Genomic DNA, 21,575 nt, shown 5'->3' on the forward strand with positions numbered 1-21,575 from the left:
TTACGTGAACCAAAATCTGAGAATCTTGCCAAAACTCTCCACAATCTGTATAGCAACCAGGTCTATGTTTAAAAATGCAATGTGCAATCTAATTATTATTTTCTCTTTTTTTCTCTGCCCTGGCACTGAAAGTGTTAAAGAAAACAATAAAAGAACAAGTAAGTGTACAGGGTAGGATTTACTGGCATTTACTTTTAATCTATGGTCCTTCACTCTGTAGCTTATCGGGCCTCTGTCAGTGCTTTCTCCTCCTTTATACTTCATGAGGAGCCCCCCATGCTGCTACTGAGAGACAGAGCCCAAGTGTCTATAAGCTTTTTGTCAGGTAAAAAGAGAAGAAAAAGGAAAGGAACAAGAGGAAAAGCAAAGCTAAGAGGCATCTATTAGATGTCACTAGGCTTTTGTATTCATGTCAATGATTCAGGATTAGAGTATTTGAAATAATCTTATTGAGAGGAATCAAAAGGCCCACCGAGTGAGAGGCTGCTCTGTAGCATATGGCAAAGGCACGAACAATATCTTATTAAAGATGTGTTGGCTAACACTATTACTTTATATTATATTACAAAACTCTTGTGCCTCAAACAGTTAGCGGGATGGTATAGTTACCGAGTGCCATTTTGGAGGTTATTGTGTGGGATCGAGCTATATCATTTGCCGGCGTGTCTAGTTAAGTCTTTCCAAGTAGGGTCTGCAGGCAAGTTTGGAACTGAAACGAAGCACTTCACCTTCAAAAATAAAAATCCGCAAAGCACAGCGAAGACCACTCTGTTCCCACTGAAAGTGGAGTGTAGATGGCATGGATGAAACACCACTGGCATTCTTTTCCCTCCGAATCAGATTCATTAAGTTTGCATCATTTACCATATGTGACCCCCACACACCCTCCAATTGAAAATATGCAGGGTTTTTTTTTTTTTTTTTGGCTTGATTCCCCTTCCCATGAAGAACACACACACACACACACACACACACACAGGCAGATACACACACACACTCAGCTTCACACTTTAGCAGGATTAAGGCAATTAAAATTCTATTACAATAAGTACTGTAACGTTAAAACCTTCATTTGCTTCTGGACAAAGGCTTGTAACTAGAGAGTTTGCGAGGGAGATTTATCTTCATCTACCCACACCTTTAAAGCCAGTAAGCAACCAAAAACAAACCTGTACTGTTCACCATATTTCATTGATTGCAATTGGAGTATTTAGGTCACTTTTATATTGTCCAGGACAGGGTAGAGTTACACAGTTTGTAAAAGGAAGGATGGGACGGACATGGGAGAGGGGAGAATGAGGAATTAGTAGTCTGTTTCAGATAATGCCTCATGCAAATTAAAATGACCAAAATACCATCTCTTTATATGAAGAAAAGTTTAAATGAGGTTTTTAAAATCTGGTCAATTCTTCTTAGAGAGTTTGATCAGGTGCTGGCAGTAGGGAGGAGTGAGGGGAATTTATCAATGGAGAGTTGCACTTGGGGAGGGTTTTGGGGTTTTTTTTTTCCCATTCTAAGCAACTTCTGTTAGAAAAGTAAAAGCATATTTAATATAGTGATACGTTCTCATCACAAACTGACTATGCAAAGTTGCTAGATGACACACAGGGGACTTTGTACTGCTTTTCTGTATTTTTTTAAAACTGTCACAAAAGCAAAGTTATGAGGACAAGGGATAAAAACACACACTACAAGCAGACGCCTGGGCCAGTTACACACATACACTGCTGATTCTCTGAAGCTTCGTTAAATACATTTCTTGGAAGTTGCTGCCATTACTTCCTTTACAGGAAAACCACTGTTGTTCATTATACAGTGTCTGCAGGAGTATAATACCATGTAAAAGTACTTTGCATTATGATATATTGTCAGCATATTTGAAATGCATGTTAATGTATCCTGGCTGTGTATTTGGGAATAGCTGGTAGCAAATGGAATACAGACTGCTATTAGCTTATTGTATTTGCTATTTTCTTATCACGGTAGCAAACAGCACACAAACGTACCCAGCTCATCTCATATTCAGAATGGTATTATCTGATATGTGATAAAATTTAGAATGATACTTTCTCACATAAGCCTCATCACTAATAATCACATAGGAATTCCCACTGAGAAAACAAATGTTTAAATACACTAGGGTTAATAAACAACCATAAATTCATGCTCAATGTCAATGCTGGCTTTTCACTTTTGGAAAAATGCAAACCTCTCAATACAACAAAGAAGACAGCAATTATCCTGCCTGGGGCAATTTTAAAGGGTGAATTCTCCCTCTTTTTATTTTAACCGAGCATTCAAGGTTAGGAAATCAGATGGTAGGAAGGTTTATCAAAACTCCAAGAAATGCATTTACACCTCTGGTTGCTCACGCCCCAGACAACAGTTTGTGTATCTCACAGCATGATTATCTGTAGTGGTGGGTCCTTCTAAAAACTGGGTAGAAGCCAAAATAAAAAGAGTTGAAAGGTCAATGAAATGAAACACTGACGAAAAGCATCATTTGCAACAAAGTATATATTTCCATAGTTGAGGACTTGATTATATGCCCCACCTTACTCTATGATAATTCTAAAGTTTTACTATTGTCTTATTATATAGGTGGACACATAATCTTATACAAATACATCAGGCCAATTTACTCAGGAAATTAGATGTTGACAAGACAACATTGGGCTTTTCTAGAAAGTTCAGCCATAGCATTTACACCTCTCAGCTTAAGAATGGATCTTAAGTAAAATTTCTTCTCTGAACAACCCTGACATGGTCAAGTTTTTCATGTGATATGTGTCATGTAAATTCAACAGGTAAAGTAAGCTTTGTATTACTTTCACTCCTTAACATTCTATATCAGATAATAATCATAAAGCAAATCCAACTAGTATTGCCTAAATGAAAGTGATCTAGATCTTTAGACAATCTTGGAAAAGACAAATACAGGCTTTTTTATTTCTTTCTTTTTTAGGACTCCCTTCGGTCAGTATGGCCTGAAGAGAAGTAATTCTAAACAAGCTAGGTTTCTCATATTATAAAATTCATGTATATTTAAAAATGTATCACAAGGCTTACATCTCAAACACAGATATAAGGATCTTATAAATGGAAAAAAAAAGACAAATCTGTTAAAGTTAAAATAAGCAAATCCAAAATTTTTAGGGGTATATTAGTCAATAGGCTTTAAAAATCCATGTTTTTAATACCAGCTATGAGGAACTCCAAACTTGCAGGTTACTCAAGCACGTTACATCTCAAAAGGACTATGTCTAAATTCACATGAGACTGGAAAACATAATTTGAGGAAGAATTTCACCCTTTATTACTTCTAGTAAATGAAAAAATGCCACTTGTTAACTACCCAGGATCCACAGTACAAGGACATGAAGAATTGGGCACTTATTTTCTCCCTTTACTTGGTGGTCTATTTCATCAGTCACACTGATCCTAAATTGAAAAACCAAAGAAACAAACAAACAGATATTGAGCCATACCCTAACCTGCCCTACTGGAAATAAGCAAAACTAATCGGGCTGGAAACTTCAGGGCTCTCTGTAAAAGGAATCCTATGATATAATTGGGAGAAAGAAATGTTTTTGTAAGACCATCTGCATTCACCCATGTCTTCGCTCAAAGATAGCTTAGTGAGTCAAAGATAGGAAAATAAAGAGTTTTGTGAAGCAAAACAAGAATGGAAGGTAATCCTAACTAACTAGATATGCAATAACAGCCTGTACACTTCATATGTTCAGTTCAAGTATTTATAAAGAAGTTTCCATATTAAAAAATGGAAGATTTTTTTATAGATTCAGAAAAACTGGGTTCCTGATTCAGACTACCCTGTGTGACTTTTGTCATTACCATCTTTTCTGATTCTTACAAAGTAAACCTAATTAAGAACCTCCCTCATTAGTCTTCCAGAAAAATTAGCACAGCTTATGCTAATTACTCCTGCAAAATTTAATAAACTCGTTGAAATGGGAATAGTCTAATGAGGTTTTATTTATTGAACTAAGATAACTCCAAGGAAAAAGGTTAGGACACAAGGATATCCAATGTGGTAATAAAACTACAATTTATTCAATTTCTAAACATGAATTTTATTGCAAACCTTTTAAATTCAAATATGAGTTACTGTGTGAATATGTTAAATCAATCTCCACCTTAATTTAATAACAGTAAGTCGGTTTTTACTTTTTTATTTTAACAACAATTACCACACATAGCCATTTACCTCAATGATAATGAAATTTGCTCTTTTTAGTTCCTGGTCATCGGTTATTAAACATAACACATATGACTTTTTCCATGTCTACACAGCCCAAATATCTGGATCATTGGGCACATCCTGGTCTTTATAATTCTTAATCAAGCCATTTGGCATCAGACTGAAATATGACCTGGCAGTCAACTTCACACACAAACCTCCTACATTCACAGAAATTTTCCTATAAATTTTTTTTTCTAATTTTTATTTATTTATGATAGAGAGAGAGAGAGAGGCAGAGACATAGGCAGAGGGAGAAGCAGGCTCCATGCTCCGGGAGCCTGACGTGGGATTCGATCCCGGGTCTCCAGGATCACGCCCTGGGCCAAAGGCAGGCGCTAAACCACTGCGCCACCCAGGGATCCCTCCTATAAACTTTTTTGAAGTGACTTGACAAATTGTCACAAATGTAAAAAAGAATTTGGGTCATGTTTTTCTTACTTTGTTGCATGCTATTATAAAAGAAGGAAGTAGAAACCCATTTTCTAAATCATGACATGCAACTGCTGATTTTGTTAATCCCACTTTTTTGATAGAATATGCCATGCTGATGTCCCCAAATCACTGGCAGCAAATAATCTAGCCAAAATTCAACACAGAAAATAGCTTACCCTGCACCATTACCGTATGACCAGAAAACCTCTTCTATCTATCCTATAAATAGTTTTCCTGAATAACCACTGCTAAAAGTCTTTTGACTGATAAAAATAGCAGTGTTCTTCCAAAATCCGAAGGACAAGCAAAGGGAGCTAAAAATTATTGGTGCCCAAAAGGTGACTTCGTGTTAAAACTATGCTAAATCCTAACACAGTGATTGCCTGTACCTTCAGCTCTATAATTGCATATTGTATGCATCTTGTAAAAACAGTTACTATTGCTACTGAATGCAGGCCCCATAACCTATTTTTGCAAAATATGCAGAGATTCACATCCATAAATCTGAAAGCAAATCAAACCCTAAGCACGTAACGCAGATATTATGCAATCAGTAATATAGAATCAAATTGGAAACTATGAAATTCAAACACAGTTGCCATCATTTTTTTTTCCTTTGCAGCAATTTTATGGAATTGAAAAATCTTTTCTATTTTGCCCTTCCTTGTGTGAGTTCTTTTCTTGTTGTTATTTTCTTCCCTCATTGTTAAAAATGAAAGTTTCACATATCAGCATAGACAGGGCTGGAGCTTTTAAAACCTTTGGCAGACTCAAGGACAAATAAATTCTGAAAACTCAGATGCAAATAAAAATAGCTAAATGGGGTTTTGCATATCAGCTGGCATCACTGCTTGAAAAGACAGTTCATGGGAGACAGTGGCAATCGCCAGCAAATAAACATATGTTGAGGCTTCTGCAGATCCACTGGGTTTCAGCCGTTTTTAAAATACTCCTCTCTTAAGAGACCAACATTGGCTACACACTGTTTTCTACTTTGTCAAACCAAAAAGGGAAAAAATGAAAAGGAGAAATGTCATGAGTAATATCTCTCAAGCCACCAACAGTATAAAGTGCATACTTATTTTGCCTAAATTGTTTGAACTACCCCAGCCAAGAAAAGGTTTTAAGTACCCTACTGGGACAGATGCTAGGCGGCAACAATAGAAGCCACACTAATGCAATCCAGGTAACACAATCCTGTTTCAAAAACACGGGCCGGGCTAATTACAGCGCTGCTGAGTCAAGTTTCTTATGCCATCGCAACCCACAAGAACAGGTCAAAATCAAATGTTATTCAAACCACAGTCATATCAACCTTCTATATCAGAGTCACGGCTTAAAACCAAATGAAGAACTTAAAAGCTTAACCCATTCACAAGCAAAAGAAGTGTTTTCATTGCGGGTGGCAAAGTACGGTTGCTTGTCATCATGTACACCAAAAGGAACTGAGCGGGAGAACAGAATGCTTATAGTTTCAAAGTTTGGGGGAATATTTGGGCTGGTCCTTTGATCAGAACACTTTCTTTTTAACAGAAGCATAAGAAAAACTTGTTTAAAATAACAAATGGTATTTCGGAGAGATGGATTTAAATAAAACAAACAGCATAAAGGTTATATTTATTTTTGACCTTTTTCATTCGAAGATTTATCTTCCATTGCAGAAAAAGGAATTACACGAATGGCGCGTCTGCTCTTGCAGACAAACATGCTATTCCAGCTCTACAGGCAGCACACAACCTCACTTCACACTAAACATCCACATGTATTAATTTTTGAATCAAGCATATTAACAACACTTAGTTATCAAGCAAGGGTGTATGTTTTGAGTGACTATTAGAGAGATGTTTAGTGAAAATACCTGATTGAAATGTAAGCTTTATAAAGCAACTTGGCAATCAAAATTGGGTTTAAGCCTGAAGAATCACATGAATCCAAATGAACAAATCAATGTTTTGACCTAAATTACAATGAAGCAGTTTTTCAGTCAACTAAAAACAATAAAGTAAACCCCAAAAGGTAAAGAATTGGAAAGACAGATAGATAGGGTATGTTTGGGGTTTTGTTTTGTTTTGTTTTTGGTAAAAATTATTATTACCAAACTCAAAAGGAACCTTTGTTCAGCTGTTAATTTTCTCAATGAGGGATCAGATCAGTCCGTCTAATCTGCAAGACTCTTCCAGCTAGTGCAGGGTGCTAGCTTTTCCTAACTGACAACTGACAGTATCTATAAACCTTCCAGGCCATTTAATTCTCAATGAGTAATGCTATGTAACAAATGGTTTATCATACATGTTTCCATACAATGAATTTCAATAATTAAAATGTAAAATGAATATTTGGGATGCAACTCTGCATAATATGTGCACACCCCGATTCCAAATTGCACCAAACAACTAAAACAGATTTATTGTTCTACAGTGATTTACTTGGTCATGTCAGATTAGTAATATGGATCTGTTTAAAAACACAATAATTAAGACAAGCAGGATAAATTAATCAACTTACAATACAGTATGAGCTACCATCAAATGCCGGGAGATAAGAGTAGAAACTCTTGGTTCACAGATCTCTTTAAAACTGCTTTTATGCATAAATAAAACCCTAAAATGTAGATGGATTACGTCCAACAGAACTACTGTAGCTAAAAGTGATAATGATTCAAACATTTTTCAAATAAAAGTTAAATATTTATAAGCACCCAACCACATTTCATAAATCACAAACTATTATTATTTTATTTCTGAAGCTTCCTGGCACAGCATGAGGATTGAGCCACAGAAAGTCAGGAAAGAAAAAAATATTCCTTTAAGATCATGAATCAGACACGAAACCGAAGCAATCCAAGAAAACGGGCCTCCAAAGAACATTCCATATGGTTTTCCCAGGAATCGCAAAAGCTCGGCGCAGACTAGTCATGGCCAACAGGCAAATTTCGGCCACATGCGTTCCTCACCCTCACCCATGAGCGACACAAGGCAGGTGTTTCATTATAATGAGGAATAAGAATCCAGTGAAAGTAGAGTGGTCCCTACCTGTCAATTATCACTGGATCTGAGGGAGTCTCATTTCGGTTGCCACAGCTCTTCTTGTCACAACAGCGGCTATGGAGCAAAAGCGAAAGGATTTAGTACAACCATTACAATGTAAAATCATCATTTAGGCAGACAGAAGGTTCAAATTGCTGGGTTGCAAATGCTAGAATTACCACAAAGCCATACCTGGCAATCAACGGATCCCTGGGACAGAAAATTGTATGTGGGTCGCCTATGGGTTAATGGCCAGGCTTAACCTCTCCCTGAACAAAGAAGGAGGGAGGAAGAGAGACTCTCCTGGAGCCACACTGACAGCCCTAAGATGGGGTCTCCCCATAACTGCCCGCAGCATTGAGGAGTTCACTGTGAAATGCATTATTATTATATCTACCCAATGAGAATATTCAGGGTTGTGGGTGGCTCAAACGTTCTTCCCTCAAGATCACTCTAATTGTGTGGAACGCGTCAATAATGAGGTATGAGTGATTTCTCCCCCTCCAGTCATTCTGTATTAAATGGATTCCTTTTTCCTCTCCTTTCTCTTTCAAGGGAGATGCTTTCTTCAACCGTAGCCTGCCCAAAATCCTAAAGCTATAACTGTTTGCTTCTGAACCATCTTCATGAGAATAAAAGTACAACATAATAAAGAAGACGAAGAAAAGGCAAGATAAAACAAAGTGGACATCCACATGTTGTCTGGCTTCTATGTCCTATGCTGGCCATCATTTATGTTTTCTGGAAGCATTATGGACAGTTGATCCAAAGGCTAGCACAGCCTTGACAGTGGATGCTCTTGATTAGGTTAGAGAAAAAGCAGCCAAGGTCAAGCAAAGCACCCACTATCAAAATCCCACCCCAGCTCTGATGATAAGGCTGTCGGTTTCTGTAAAACCTGGATGCTTCCAGGTGGTGAAAAATTAAGGTTTTTCGAAAATTATCCATGATCGATGGAGAACTATCCATCTGAAACCTGTTTGCAAATAAAATATGTGTGCCTTGGTCACTCTACACCCAGGGGCACACTATAAAGGCACATGTTTGATCAGTCAAGGATGCGAGAAAGTTATCCAAGGGTTCTACATTATGATGTGCCACCAATAAAATATGCACTTTTCTCCCTCTTTCTTACACAGGCATATACATGCACATACACGCACACGTGCACATGTGTGCGCATGCGCACACACACATTTGACTTAGTGAATCATAGGGCCTAAATTTAGAAAGCTGCTAGAGGGAACCAAACATTGAACTGCATTTTCAGGACCCAGAAATACACTCCTGGATGGAGAGTCTTTCACCAAAGTTGGGAAGTCTCTTTCCTGACCATGACTATATCTCTGAGAAAAGAATCAGCTTCCAAATTTGGTGTTAATTCTCTTTGTCTCTCATATCTTCAGAAAGCAATAGTAAGAACTCTATCTCCTTTGTCAAAGCCCCAGCTGAACGTCACTACACCTACCTTATAGCTTTCCCTTTCTGATTCAAAGGGAACTATTTCCTTTAGCCCTAAGTTCTAATGGGACTATGGGGATAGAAAGCACAAAGTGTCTCAATGAAGAGGCAGATGAAGAAACAAGGGAATGAGAAGTACCCTGATTGGAATGCTTGCAAAAAAAAAAAAAAATTAAAAACTAAACATCATGATCCTTCCACTGTGGTCCCCTACACTTACATTTCAAAGGCTTGCCAGAAGAGTGTGGTAGTTAAGAACAAATGGTTCCAGAATCAGACAGAGCTACCTGTACCACCCTAAGCAAGGTGATGGAATCTTAGTTTCCTCATTTGTACCATGGACAACTTTGGTGCCCACCTCCAAGTGCCAGGGTGCAGACTCAATGCAATCAGGGTATAAACCTGGGCTCTGCGACTGGTCCTACTAGCTGCTGCACAAAGGTTAGCATCATAGCATCATTATCACTCCTTGCTCCTTCCTCCTCTGACCTCCTCTTCCTCTGAACCTGAGCAAAGCTGCTCTGCACTCTGCAAAAGCAGCAGGTCTCCAATAGCTGCCTATCAACAGATCTCATGTCCCCTTTACCCAGGGAGAAAACCAGTGGGTGAGAAGGCCTATTTCTCCTCATCTTTTTCCATACTCCCCCACTTTTTTCCCCAAACAGTGGGTGGGCAAGGCAAGTTCCTGATGGTTGAACTCTCACCAGAGTCAGTGCCCTCCAGGGGCTCTACCTTACATGATGGCAAGTTCAGAGCAGAATCTATATGTCATGTCTGGTTCTCTCTCCTCATTGCCATCACCCTCATCCATGTCACTCTCTTTCTTCACTTGGACTTCTGCAGTGGCCTCCCATCTAGCCTTGCTGCCTCCACTCTTTACTTCCTATAACAGCCAGAGTGATCTTTTCAAAATATCAATGGGACTGTGTCACTTCACCAACCAAGACCTTTTCATGGCTTAGAATAGATCTATGGCGTGACATGATATCAGACCACCTCCCAGCCTCCTGTCACTCTCCTCTGACTTGCCAACCTCCAACCCCACTGGCCAGTCTCTCTGATAGGCCTCACTCAGGCTGACCTTGCGCCCAGGCCTGGGCAGGTCTCCCAACCTGGCCTGTTCTTCCTCAAACCCCTCCCTACTTGACCAGCCTCTACTTCCTATTCAGGTCTCAGCCTCTACACTCTCTCTCCAGGGAGGCTGTCCCTGACATCCTTTAGGCTCTTCCTGGTTTTTCCTTGCAACACAATGTAACATGGCATGTAACACAATGCAAATTATTCTTACATAAGTGTTTCTGTGTTGTTACTCTCCTTCCACTCTCAACCTCCTCCCCTACTAATCCAGATGCTTCATAAAGGAAGAAACTGTCAATTTTATTTACCTAATGAGTACTGTAAGGCCTGAAATAGAATGGGGACGCTCAAATATTGATTGATTGATTGACTGATTGATCGAATGACTTCAAGAATGATGTAAGGTACTAGGGGAAATACGACCCAAGAAAATAGGAAGGTGACGGGTAGAGGAAGCCAAGCTGACCCTCTGATCAGGCACTGCTGATGGAAGGAAGGTTCACTCCCATCCCACCCCATGCATCAAACCACCTCCCCCAAGCAAGTGCCACACAAGGCCTGAGATTTTCCTTTGACGTAAGTCCTGTCTTTCTTCATCCCCTTAAAATAAAAATGCCCTTGAGCACAACCAGATGATTTGAAGCACAGCATAAATGAGAACCACTTCTCTCTGCTGTGCCCCAAGGGACCCCTGGGAAAGGCAGATGTGAAGAACAGAAGTGTAGAGGGGAAAGATGGAGCAGTAATAAAAGGAGGTAATGAAGGAAAGAAGAGAAAACAAAATCAGGGGGCTGAAGGTCACTTAACACCTACGAAAAGAAAACTTTAGGCAAAGTATAAAAATGGCCCCCCTCAGGTTTCCTATCTCTGGGTGGGGTCATGTTCCTGCATCACATGGCCATCATTCCCCAAATGGGAGCCTTGGGCTCTACTCTGCACCTGGAGTGGTGACAGAATAGTGTCTACAGGATGAGCCCTGCTTTAAAAAGACATAGATATTGCACATATATGTGTGCATACATATATGTATATATGGAATTATGTACAGCATTAAAAAGATGAAGGTGGGTTTTTATACACTCTCATGGAAAGAAGTCAAAATCAAATTACGAATCAAGAAAGCCAAGTTGCTAAATAGTATGTATGGTATGGTCCTAATTCTGGGAGTAAAAAAGGAAAGAGTGAAAGAGAAAGGGGAAGAGGAGAGGAAGAGAGAATTGGCCACAAGCCAGTTCACCCCTCACTTCACTCAAATCTCTATGCAAGCCCTTCCCTGATTGACTCCCCCCAGAGCTCTCCTTCATCCTGTCTCACTTTTCTCCCTAGCACTCATCACATCATATTTTATATTTATTTGCTTCCTCCTATGCTGTCTGCCTCTCCATGAGGAAAAGGTCCTAGACGGTTTTGTCCACCCCCATATTCCCAGCAACTAGAACAAAGCCCAAGGCACAGCAGCAGACCCTAAGGAAATAGGTTTTGAATAAATGAATAGAAACTTCAAAGAAGTCACCTGTAGCGAGTAGAATAAGAAGCGGGGAGGAATGGAGGGTATATATTTTATTTCCACACTTCTGTAGTCTTCTGCTTTGTAAGTTGGTAGAGACAGGTGACTTGGGGACCCTACTCTTCCACCATCTTGCCCTGCCCCCAGTCTTCTGCTTTGTACTGCAATATTACTTTCCTACTAAAAAATTGAAAATCAACCAATCAATCAAGTTGGGGAACAAATGTCTTCCGTTAGGCTGAACTGACATCTGCCCTCCCCACTGCCTGCCCCCCACATGCAGCTCCCTAGTTCCGAGCCCAAAGTCACCCAGAGCAGGAACTAGCCCTTCCTCCCCATGACAGTCTTTCTCGCCCTTCTCTTTCATCTCTTCTCTAAACCTAGTGCCTCCTAGTTCCTTCTACTGAACTCAGAAGGATCAAGAAAGGTAGGCACTACCTCTATCACACAAGACAGGCATTAACCAAAGAGGACAGGCTGAAAGGAGAACAGATTAGCTCCTGTTTAAGGCAGAACACTCAGGCTGAAACAATATAGTGCATGGAACAAGAGACCTGAAACCTCTTTAAGGGAAATTTATTGTGTCAATGAAAGAAATAGCAGTGACAATTATGTCCTCATCACTGCATGACAGATGGATCTTCATCCACTGAAAACGGTTTCTTTGGCTCTTACTGTACCAGGCACAGACCTGGCATTTGACCCCCAAAGTGGGCATCTATCAGGGGGCTCAGAGTTTCCTGATTGACTTTGTCATAGAGCAGGAAGCCCACTATTTCACATCCCTTCTCAACCTGCAACTCAAGAGGCAGGATGGCTATGTGGCATGGGTCACAGGAGTGGGTATCCAGCACCCAGTATCTACAAACACTGTGGACTCAAATATAGCCTCCTTTTTCCCCGGCAGGATGGTGCATCTCCCAGATAATTCTGCACACCCAGGGCAAAGCCAACGTATGAGCTTCCCCCTTAGCAGCTAACACAAGGTGGCATATCTCCAGGGAGCTGACACACAGCTTCCTAAATCAGGGCAAGCAACATTTATATGCTTCCCCGTCACAGGACCTGCAGATCCTCATCTTACAGACATGGCATCTCTTCCTAGAAGTAGAGGCTCTCTCAACTAGAGAAAAGGATCACCTCAATCTCTAAGCTTTACAGCAGAAAACAAGATTATCTTTCCTGTTTAGCCCAAGTGGCTACAGAATGAGATACATGAATTATCTAAATAGTTTGATTAATAATGATAAGGATAGGTTCACTCTTTCCCTTTGTAACTTAGAGGTCAAGTTTTCCCACTATCTTAAAAAAATTTTTTTTCTCCTTTTCTCTTGAATTAGTTTCTTCACTGCCTACCTCTCTCCTCACCAGAGTCGCCATCATTCCTTGCCATCTAATCCCACAAAATCTGGCTTCCAGGCCTCAGCACCTACTTGAATATCCTTTTTCAAAGTTCACCAGTGACTTTCTGGTGCTTTTCTCTGTGCAAATCCATCTGGATTTCCCAGGACTTATCATATGGATGGCTCCGCATCTTGGAAATACCTTTCCTTTCACTTCTATGCCCTGGATGCTCAATGTTCTTTCTCCTAATTCTTTTTTTAATGTTTCCTTTATTTTTTTTAATTTTTAAAACATTTTATTTATTCATGAGACACACAGAGAGGTGTAGAGATATAGGCAGAAAAAGAAGCAGTCTCCCTGTGGGGAACCCAATGCAGGACTCCATCTCAGGACCCTGGGATCATGATCTGAGCCGAAGGCAGATGCTCAACCACTGAGCCACCCAGTGTTCCCTTTCTTCTAATTCTTGAACACCCTGCCTCCTTGCTAAATATTACCACTCCCCAAGAATATACCCGTGGCCTCTACTCTTTCTATTCTCCTACCCTTTCCAATCCCATGTAAGCCTATAGCTTCAAATCCACTGTTGGGAAAAGATGTCTCTGATGCTGGTTATCTTTCTTTTACCCTTACTCTCTCCCCAGCTCCAAGCCCCAGCCTGCCCACCTGCAATCCTATCCCCAGAGAAATCGTGCCAGACCACCAACAAACAGGCCCAAACACTTCTTTATACACCCTCTAAAATTCCTGTCCTATCTCACCCTCCTCCTCATTCCTGTGGCCACTATCCACCATCAGGTACATCCTCCCTTCTCTGAACAACCACAGTCCCTCGCTTCACCCCTCATCACAGACAACCCTGTCTACATTGCAGTCTGGTCATCTGCCTACAGATCTCATCTCCTGGGCTGATCTGTAACCCACTCCTACTACAGGACCAGTCCTTTGGCTCTGCATTCCACAGTGCTTTGCACATAGCAGGTACTACAAGAATGAATGAAAATATCCTTAACCACCATACCCAATGAACAAGGTATGTAAATGCTGTAGTAGGCACCTCACTTCCCTTCAATGTTCACTTATCATCCTTCACTCTGAGCGACTATGTACCAGGTACTTAGCTAGACACTGCAGATATTGCTGCCACTGGTACTACTACCACTTCTGTTGATGCTACTGCTAATACTACTGCTATTCCTATCAGGAGTAACAATAGACACTCAGTACTGACTATGCTAAATATTTATGGGGATTATAGCATTTAAGCTTAACAACCAACCTATGAGAGAAGTCACATTTTCCCCCCATTTCACACATAGGACGACGAAAGCTGAGTGACTTCTCTGCCTTCAGGGAGCTCTTAGTTCAGCAAAGGAGGACAGGCCCTGGACATATGGTTCCAACGTGCTGAGTGCTATGAAGGAAAAGCATAGGATATAATAGGAGTGCAAAGCAAGGGGATATAACTCAGGCCCAGGGCCAGGGATGCTTTGCTGAAGAACCCATGCTTAAGTAGAAATCTGAAGGACAAAACCAGAACAAGTTGGCAAAAGAGGAAGAAAGAAAAGACTATTTCAAGGGGCCAGGCTTGCCCTGGGAACACACAGTCCCCCAAGAGGCTGGGCACTGCTAATGGAAAAAGAATGCCTTCCTCAACAGAGCACCTATCCTCTGCAATCATCCTGTACACTAGATAAGGAGAAAATCAGTTTTGGCCTGCCTGGAGGGCTGGGGACTAGGGCTCACCCACCAAGCATATTTCTTATTTTCCATTTACATTTAAACACAGGATATTGAGATGCACGTATAATCAAATCCCTTATATACTCCCACTTTACAAAATCCTTCGGGGGGGGGGAGCATTTTTAAAGAATTTAACTACTAAGTATTAGCAAAATATAATGATAATTGGTATGATAGATTCCAAACTACCAGAAATGCAGAAGCTCTCCCAGAATCCCACAAAAAGTGTTCTATGTCATCAAGTCAAAGAGGTTTTGTCTCAAAGAGAGGCAGTAATTATAATCTAATGGCAGTAAATCCTTAAGCCAGCTCATGCAATGGGGTTACCCTCTCAACAGAATAAAATATTTTTTTTTTTAATTTGCAACCACCTGAGACACAACTCCCTGGTGTTTTTTGTTGTTGTTGTTGTTTTCCTTTTTCTTTTTTCTTTGCCTGCAACAAAACAGAATCATCCAAGCCCTTTCTCGTCGATCTAAATTCTCTGTGTCTCCTTTACCATAGCTCCAATGTACTATAAATATACAGCTTTTGTGACATAAATGCAAAGTTTTATTGTGCCGTTAGCCTTGATAGAAAGCACTGCAGAAAGTTGTTTAGAAATTAAATATCTAAAACAAGCTATTTTAAAATCCAAGGCCCTCACTATTTCATGTCTGCAATGAAGAAATTTCATCTTGGGGAGAGCAAGCTGTCTTTCACACCATATGGCTAATGGTGGTGCATAGCAATTAGCCAGGCTGATTAATGGTGAACAGACTCTAATTTTATGCTTATAATTGAGCCTGCATTTGCACCCCTGGTGCAAATTCAGCACATCCCAACTTCCACTTACAACAGGCAAGAAATCAAGAGAAATAGGATGGTGTGGAAAGTGAGAATTTTTTTCCTAAAGCCCCCTAAAGAGCATCAGATTTGCAATTTAAAAGACTGTTAGCCACACAATAGATGACAGGTTTGTGTAATAGGGTCATGGCGGCCTGGTAAACAAACAGTACCCCTTACACATCTATAGGCAGCCAGGAAAACCGTAATCTGTAACATTAGCAGGATGACATTTTGAATATGGCTTTTCCCTCTTAGCCACACAGTACAAACATCATCATTTGCCTTCAGTGGCTTGAGAATTTTATTTTTGCTATTTTTATGTTTCTGAAAAATAGAAAGAACATCAGCAGTGAAGCACGCCAACCAGCATAATAAAGTACTTTGGGCCAATGAATTTTAAGAACAAGAAAAATATAAACTGCACTAATAGAGGGTAGGCTTGTTTGTGAAAGGCATAATATATCTTTAAGTATTTCAAGAACAGAATTATTTCTAGCACAGTCCAAACGTGTACAGATATGAGATGCAAATCTATGATACATAGACATTAGTTGGCCTATTGTTGGAGATCCATCTTCCTGTCTGTCCCCTATTTGCCAGAACCACATATAACAGAACATGGAAAATTCATTCTAATGACATGCTAATTGCAGGAAGCTAAAATAGAGATATGATCAGAAAAACAGTAATACAAAGGAGGTCATTTTTTAAATGCTTTTCAAAATGATTTTACTCATTTAATTCTGAAAAGTGTAACTCAGCTTTAACTGTACAATTGCTGTATATGGTACAACACTAATTTTTATCTAATAATATCTTCTAAGAAACTGATGACCATATTTTTGGGTTGTGCTACTGTTTTAAAGGCAAGGAAAAGCTACCTGTTCATGTAATAATTGACAAGTTTTACAAATCACTGAAGTGAAAACTTGTCCAACACTTGGGGAATCTGGAATAATCTATTGAAAGTATGCTCTTTAAAAAGAAAAATAATAATTTTACATGCATCCATAATAACAGATATTGAAGTTAATATTTGGGATTTCAGTAAGAAAACACACTAAGCCCTTTTTATTTTATTCCCACCTGTGGAGTTTTAAGACTGCTTTCCCCATAAGTCCATGAGCTGCAGATAAAGCCCACCCATGCCGAAGTGGCAGCTGAAGCCTAAAACGACTGGTCAGTAATAGTCAGGAGCCAAGCATACTTTGTGCCAGGGAGAGCCTGCGTGGCTAACAAAGCAATTAGTAGCCTTTCCCTGATGCATAGTGGCATCTTCATGCTTTGTCCAATTACTCAGAATATATCAGGTGTTATTTTATGCTGGTGTTATTTTATGAAGAAGGAGAATCCTATACTGCAAGTTTAAAGGCTGTTTTCTGGTCTACTCTCTCACATGTGGAGGACTGGCTGAGGCCATGAAAGTGAATTTGGTCTGCTCTTATTTTCAAATGTATGGCTTATGTCTGATTACAGGCAAAATAAATACACTCATTTGTGGGTGACATGAATTTTTATAACTTTCAGGTGTAAACATTTGCCATCCTTCTAAAAGCTCACTGCCACTTAAAAATATTAGCTACACTGTCACAGTTCTATACTGGGTCACTAAGATGAGAGATCAGATGCAAGGGGGGAAAACCCACGCTTGACTTAAGGAGGAATGATGCCTTTGCACCGACGGTCACATTTTCAAGTGGGAGAATTAAAAAGGGGAACTATAACTTTCAAGTCTTATCCAAACAGAGGCTTTGCTGACATCAATAGAACTCTTACTCATTTTACTAACAATGCAGTTGAGCACATATATTAACACTAAAAGGATATACTGTATTTTGTTTGATTGAAAGGAAGAAGGGGAGGGCACTGCTTTGTGCCCATTAAAAGTGTGATATCAATATGGAAATATATGTCTTTCAGTATGAAATCTGATAGTCAAGAACTACTGAGATGTCTGTGACACTTTACTACCAATACTCGTGTTTAACAGTTCTTTTTAAATTATCTAATACAAGATATATACCCCTAAATAATCCTGAGCTCACCTAGATTTGAGATGCGAACTCATCTTCTCTCTGCTAATTAAAGGGAGAGAACAAGGTTTTTCTTACCTGCACATGATCTCATGTGTGAGCAAGACTCGGCACATTTCTGGGTTCTTGTCTTGGCCTTCATACACTATGGCCTGAAAACAAAGGCATGATTTGAGCTAAAAATGGAACTAAGTAAAGAGAACAAACTATTAACAATTGAGTATTTGACCACTTCAACATTGCTGAGAGCCAATTTGCTCTCTGGAGCTGCCTCACTGAGCTATTTCAAGATACATTGTTAAGGATCAACTCAAATCAAGTAGAGGGCATATGTTCCTCTCTGTCCCGTAAACTACATTACTATGACGCACACCTTTGGATCGGTAAGTGAGATGAACTTCTGTTGTCAAGACAACCACAATTTTCCTTTCAATTCAGAATAAGATAAACCTAATCATTGAAGGTAGAAAAACCCAGAAGGTTTAGCAGATTCAGATACCAGTGATTTAAAATACAGAAAAGCACGTGGATTTGACATCTAAACATGCATTTGTCACTTCATTTTACTACTTCCAGCCCCAGCATTTACTGTTCTAGAGATGAGTAGCAAAAAACAAGTGGGGGTATGGTTAATGAGTCCGTTCACTAACTGTGTCTTCTTTGAGATGATTCATCAATCAGGGAAAATCCTTCTTCCCGCCTACAGGCTGAAAACATGTGCTCTCCAGGGTGTACACCCACCCAAACAGTAATACGCACCGGCATATGCTGTGCGTGTGTGGGCTTAAGCCATGGAGTTATCTCCCTAAACTGAGAAGAATTACATCTGACTCCCAAAATTTGGGCTCCAAACTACCTCATCAGCCAGTTTGTCTTTGTCTGTTTTTAGTAATGTGCATACAAACATTTTGCTTAAAATCACCCTGAAGTTTCCCTGAGATGGCAGCCTCCTGGAATATGGACAAGCTAATACCTGGGTGACAAGCTAATACCTGGGCCGGAGAAAAACACAGCTATTGGTAGAGTAAAGCTCTACATCAGGATACATTTTAACTAACTTAACACTCTATCAGTGCATAATACAAACACTGCTTCAAATTATTAATAAAATTACTTTCACACATTCAGATAACTCTCAATTTCTTGGTGGCAAAACTATTTAAATTAACCAGAGACTATCTTTATTTAGTACAGAGATGCTATGGTGACCTTTTGTAGTTGGCTTTAATGTGCTTTGTTTATAAACCTGGGACTTTTAGAAGACACAGTGTGGGCAGACTCTAGAGCAGGCTCTGGGTATAATATCTAATTCCATTACAGAACAAAAATTGCAACAAATAAAAACATGATGTAAAGTACTTGTATAAGGAGAAAACCTTTCACTAGCAGTCAAAACCATTTTTTATGGTTAGTCTATCATAACCTTGTATTTTTCAACATTTTATTTTGACATAATTTTAGACTTACAGGAAAGCTGCAAGAATATATAAAGAATTACAAGATACTCCTTAATCATCTCCCTCAAATGTTTACACTTCACTAAAAGCATTTATTCTTTCCTATTTTTTTCTAAACTGTTTATAAGTATACTGCAGACATATTTTAAATACTTCAGCATATATTTTCCTTAAAATGAAGAATTCTCTTCCATAACCACAGTACAAGTATCTGAATTAGAAAATTAGCACAGATATACCATAAGCTAATCTACAGGCTTTACTGACATTTACCAATTACCCAATAATGTCCTTCATTGCATGTATACATACATACATACATACATAAATGATTTTAAAAATCCAGTACCAATCACTGCATTCAGTTGTGCTGTCTCCTTTAATATAGAACGTTCCTGAGTCGAGTTAATGGTGTTGACATTGTTAAAGACGATAAGCCAGTTCTTTTGTACAGTATCCTCAGTTTGGGTTTGTCTGATGTTTCCTCAGACTTAGGCTAAAGTTACACAATTCAGGGCCAGAATGCTACAGATGTGATTCTGGGTTCTTCCCAGTATATCAGATCACACTGTCAACTAGTTCCATTACTGGCAGTAAACTCTGACCATTTGGTTAAGGTGGTGACTGCCATCCACTAGAGATCATAGTCCGATTTCCCCACTGTTAGATTACTACTTCACTTTATGTAATGCATAACCATCCTCTTGGAGAGATCATCTCCATTATGGTAATATCATATGATGCCTAAAATTTTCATCCACAAGTGTCAGCATCCACTGATGATTCTTTCCTGTATTCTTAAGAGATCTTTTCAAATACCCAAGAAGTTGCTTTATTCAAGAAAATGCAGAGTAAATCAAAAACATTTTGAAAGCCAAAAATTTTATCTGTCTGCTTTATTTATTCCAATCACTGCTCAAATCAAAGAAATAACTGTAAGTAACCGATTAGGTATCAAACATGGTGATTAAAAATTTTTTTGATTAAAAATTTTAATCATGCATTTTTGTGACATCCTATTATCACTACATGTTTGGGATATTCTCTTAATATCCCAATAACCCTCTGTTTCAATTTCAGTTTTTTGTTATGCTAAACTGATATAAGTAACTTGATAAATATATCCACAGATATGGTAGGGTTTTCCTTCCTGTAAAAAAAAAAAAAAGTTTGGTTTTTTTTTAAGAGGAATGTGTTTCAGTTATATAAGCCTTCTCACTTTGATTCTTTCTAGATGATATTATTTTTGTTGAGGCTGCTGATTCCACCAAAACCAGTGATATCCATGGTGATATTCAATGAAAGACATGCCACAGTGCAGATATGCTCACCACTGCCCTAAACAGATGACCCATGGATGCCCAGGGATCCCAGGTTTTTATCTTTAGTGACTGAATATCATTTGTTGAAGGCCCAGCACCTCTGTAATGCACCTCTTTACTAAATGCCAAGCTGCCAATTCACTTCTGGCAGCAGAATCAAAATGGAGAATCCTCTAAATCAAGCATAGAAAAATAAAAGCATGAGTTCAGATTTGCTCAGAAATAGTTAGGAATTCTAGAGAGGAGTGGAAGCATAAAGTTTCTGCCATCCCTCTTTTTGATGCCTCAACAGAGCAATATTTTTTAGCACATAAACACAGGGAAAGAAGTGCTACTTCTATGATTTCTGAAATAAAAGTAAGAGAAACGGAGAGTCTTTTCATTCTCCTATGAAGTAGAACTAAAATCCTGGAAGTACAATAAATTAGAACATTAGTATAACAGAATTAGTTAAAAAGTGGACCTCAGTCACAGGCAGATCTACCTCTGACGTCACTGATGCAATATTTGTCACTGAAAAGCCTTCTTAACACACACACACACACACACACACATACAATATCATATAAAAGATATGAGCCAAGAAATCAATATTCTAATGAGATCCAAAATGGTAAAATATGATAAATTTGTTTTGCTGAGTATATCTGAAGCAGAGTTTCTTTAGTAAGACAGACTTTTGAAAAATGTCACCAGGCTTTCCCTGCAGCTTACACACACAACTGAGAGCCACACATCAACTTTCTACCATCTACATTTTGTACACACGTCAAGATGGGTTCACAGTTCAGCAAACCCAGACTTTAAGCCTAAAAGGAAAAGGAGCTTCTTAAACCAACTTAGAAGTTTCTGCTTTTCTTACTAATTTAAATATGTGTCTCTGTGGGGTGTGAATAAAGCTTGCTGGGACTGGATCAGCTGGGAGATCACAGAAGCATATAAACAGCATTGACTATTTTAAGTGAAACCATTTTAATAGACAGCTGGTTTAGGGCCCAGACAATGGAACACGAAGAAGAAGGCTTATTTTATTTTCATCCTCCATAGTAAATCATGTGTCTGCTCACTGTGAGGAAGGTAG

General features: G+C 39.2%; 1 protein-coding gene across 4 annotated transcripts in view; it reads right to left on the reverse strand.

The window, feature by feature from the left end:
- EBF1 (EBF transcription factor 1) overlaps window positions 1–21,575 on the reverse strand; it is a 385,879-nt gene that overhangs the window by 353,678 nt on the left and 10,626 nt on the right. For all 4 annotated transcript variants that reach the window (XM_055325553.1, XM_055325552.1, XM_055325551.1 and 1 more), the window contains exons 5-6: window positions 17,794–17,867; window positions 7,729–7,797 (exon numbers count right to left, since the gene is read on the reverse strand). In XM_055325553.1, coding sequence (XP_055181528.1) covers window positions 7,729–7,797; window positions 17,794–17,867 — 143 coding nt within the window. The remainder of the gene's footprint in view (window positions 1–7,728; window positions 7,798–17,793; window positions 17,868–21,575) is intronic.

This window comes from Nyctereutes procyonoides, unplaced genomic scaffold (genome assembly GCF_905146905.1).
Source record: "Nyctereutes procyonoides isolate TBG_1078 unplaced genomic scaffold, NYPRO_anot_genome, whole genome shotgun sequence".
Classification (NCBI taxonomy): domain Eukaryota; kingdom Metazoa; phylum Chordata; class Mammalia; order Carnivora; family Canidae; genus Nyctereutes; species Nyctereutes procyonoides.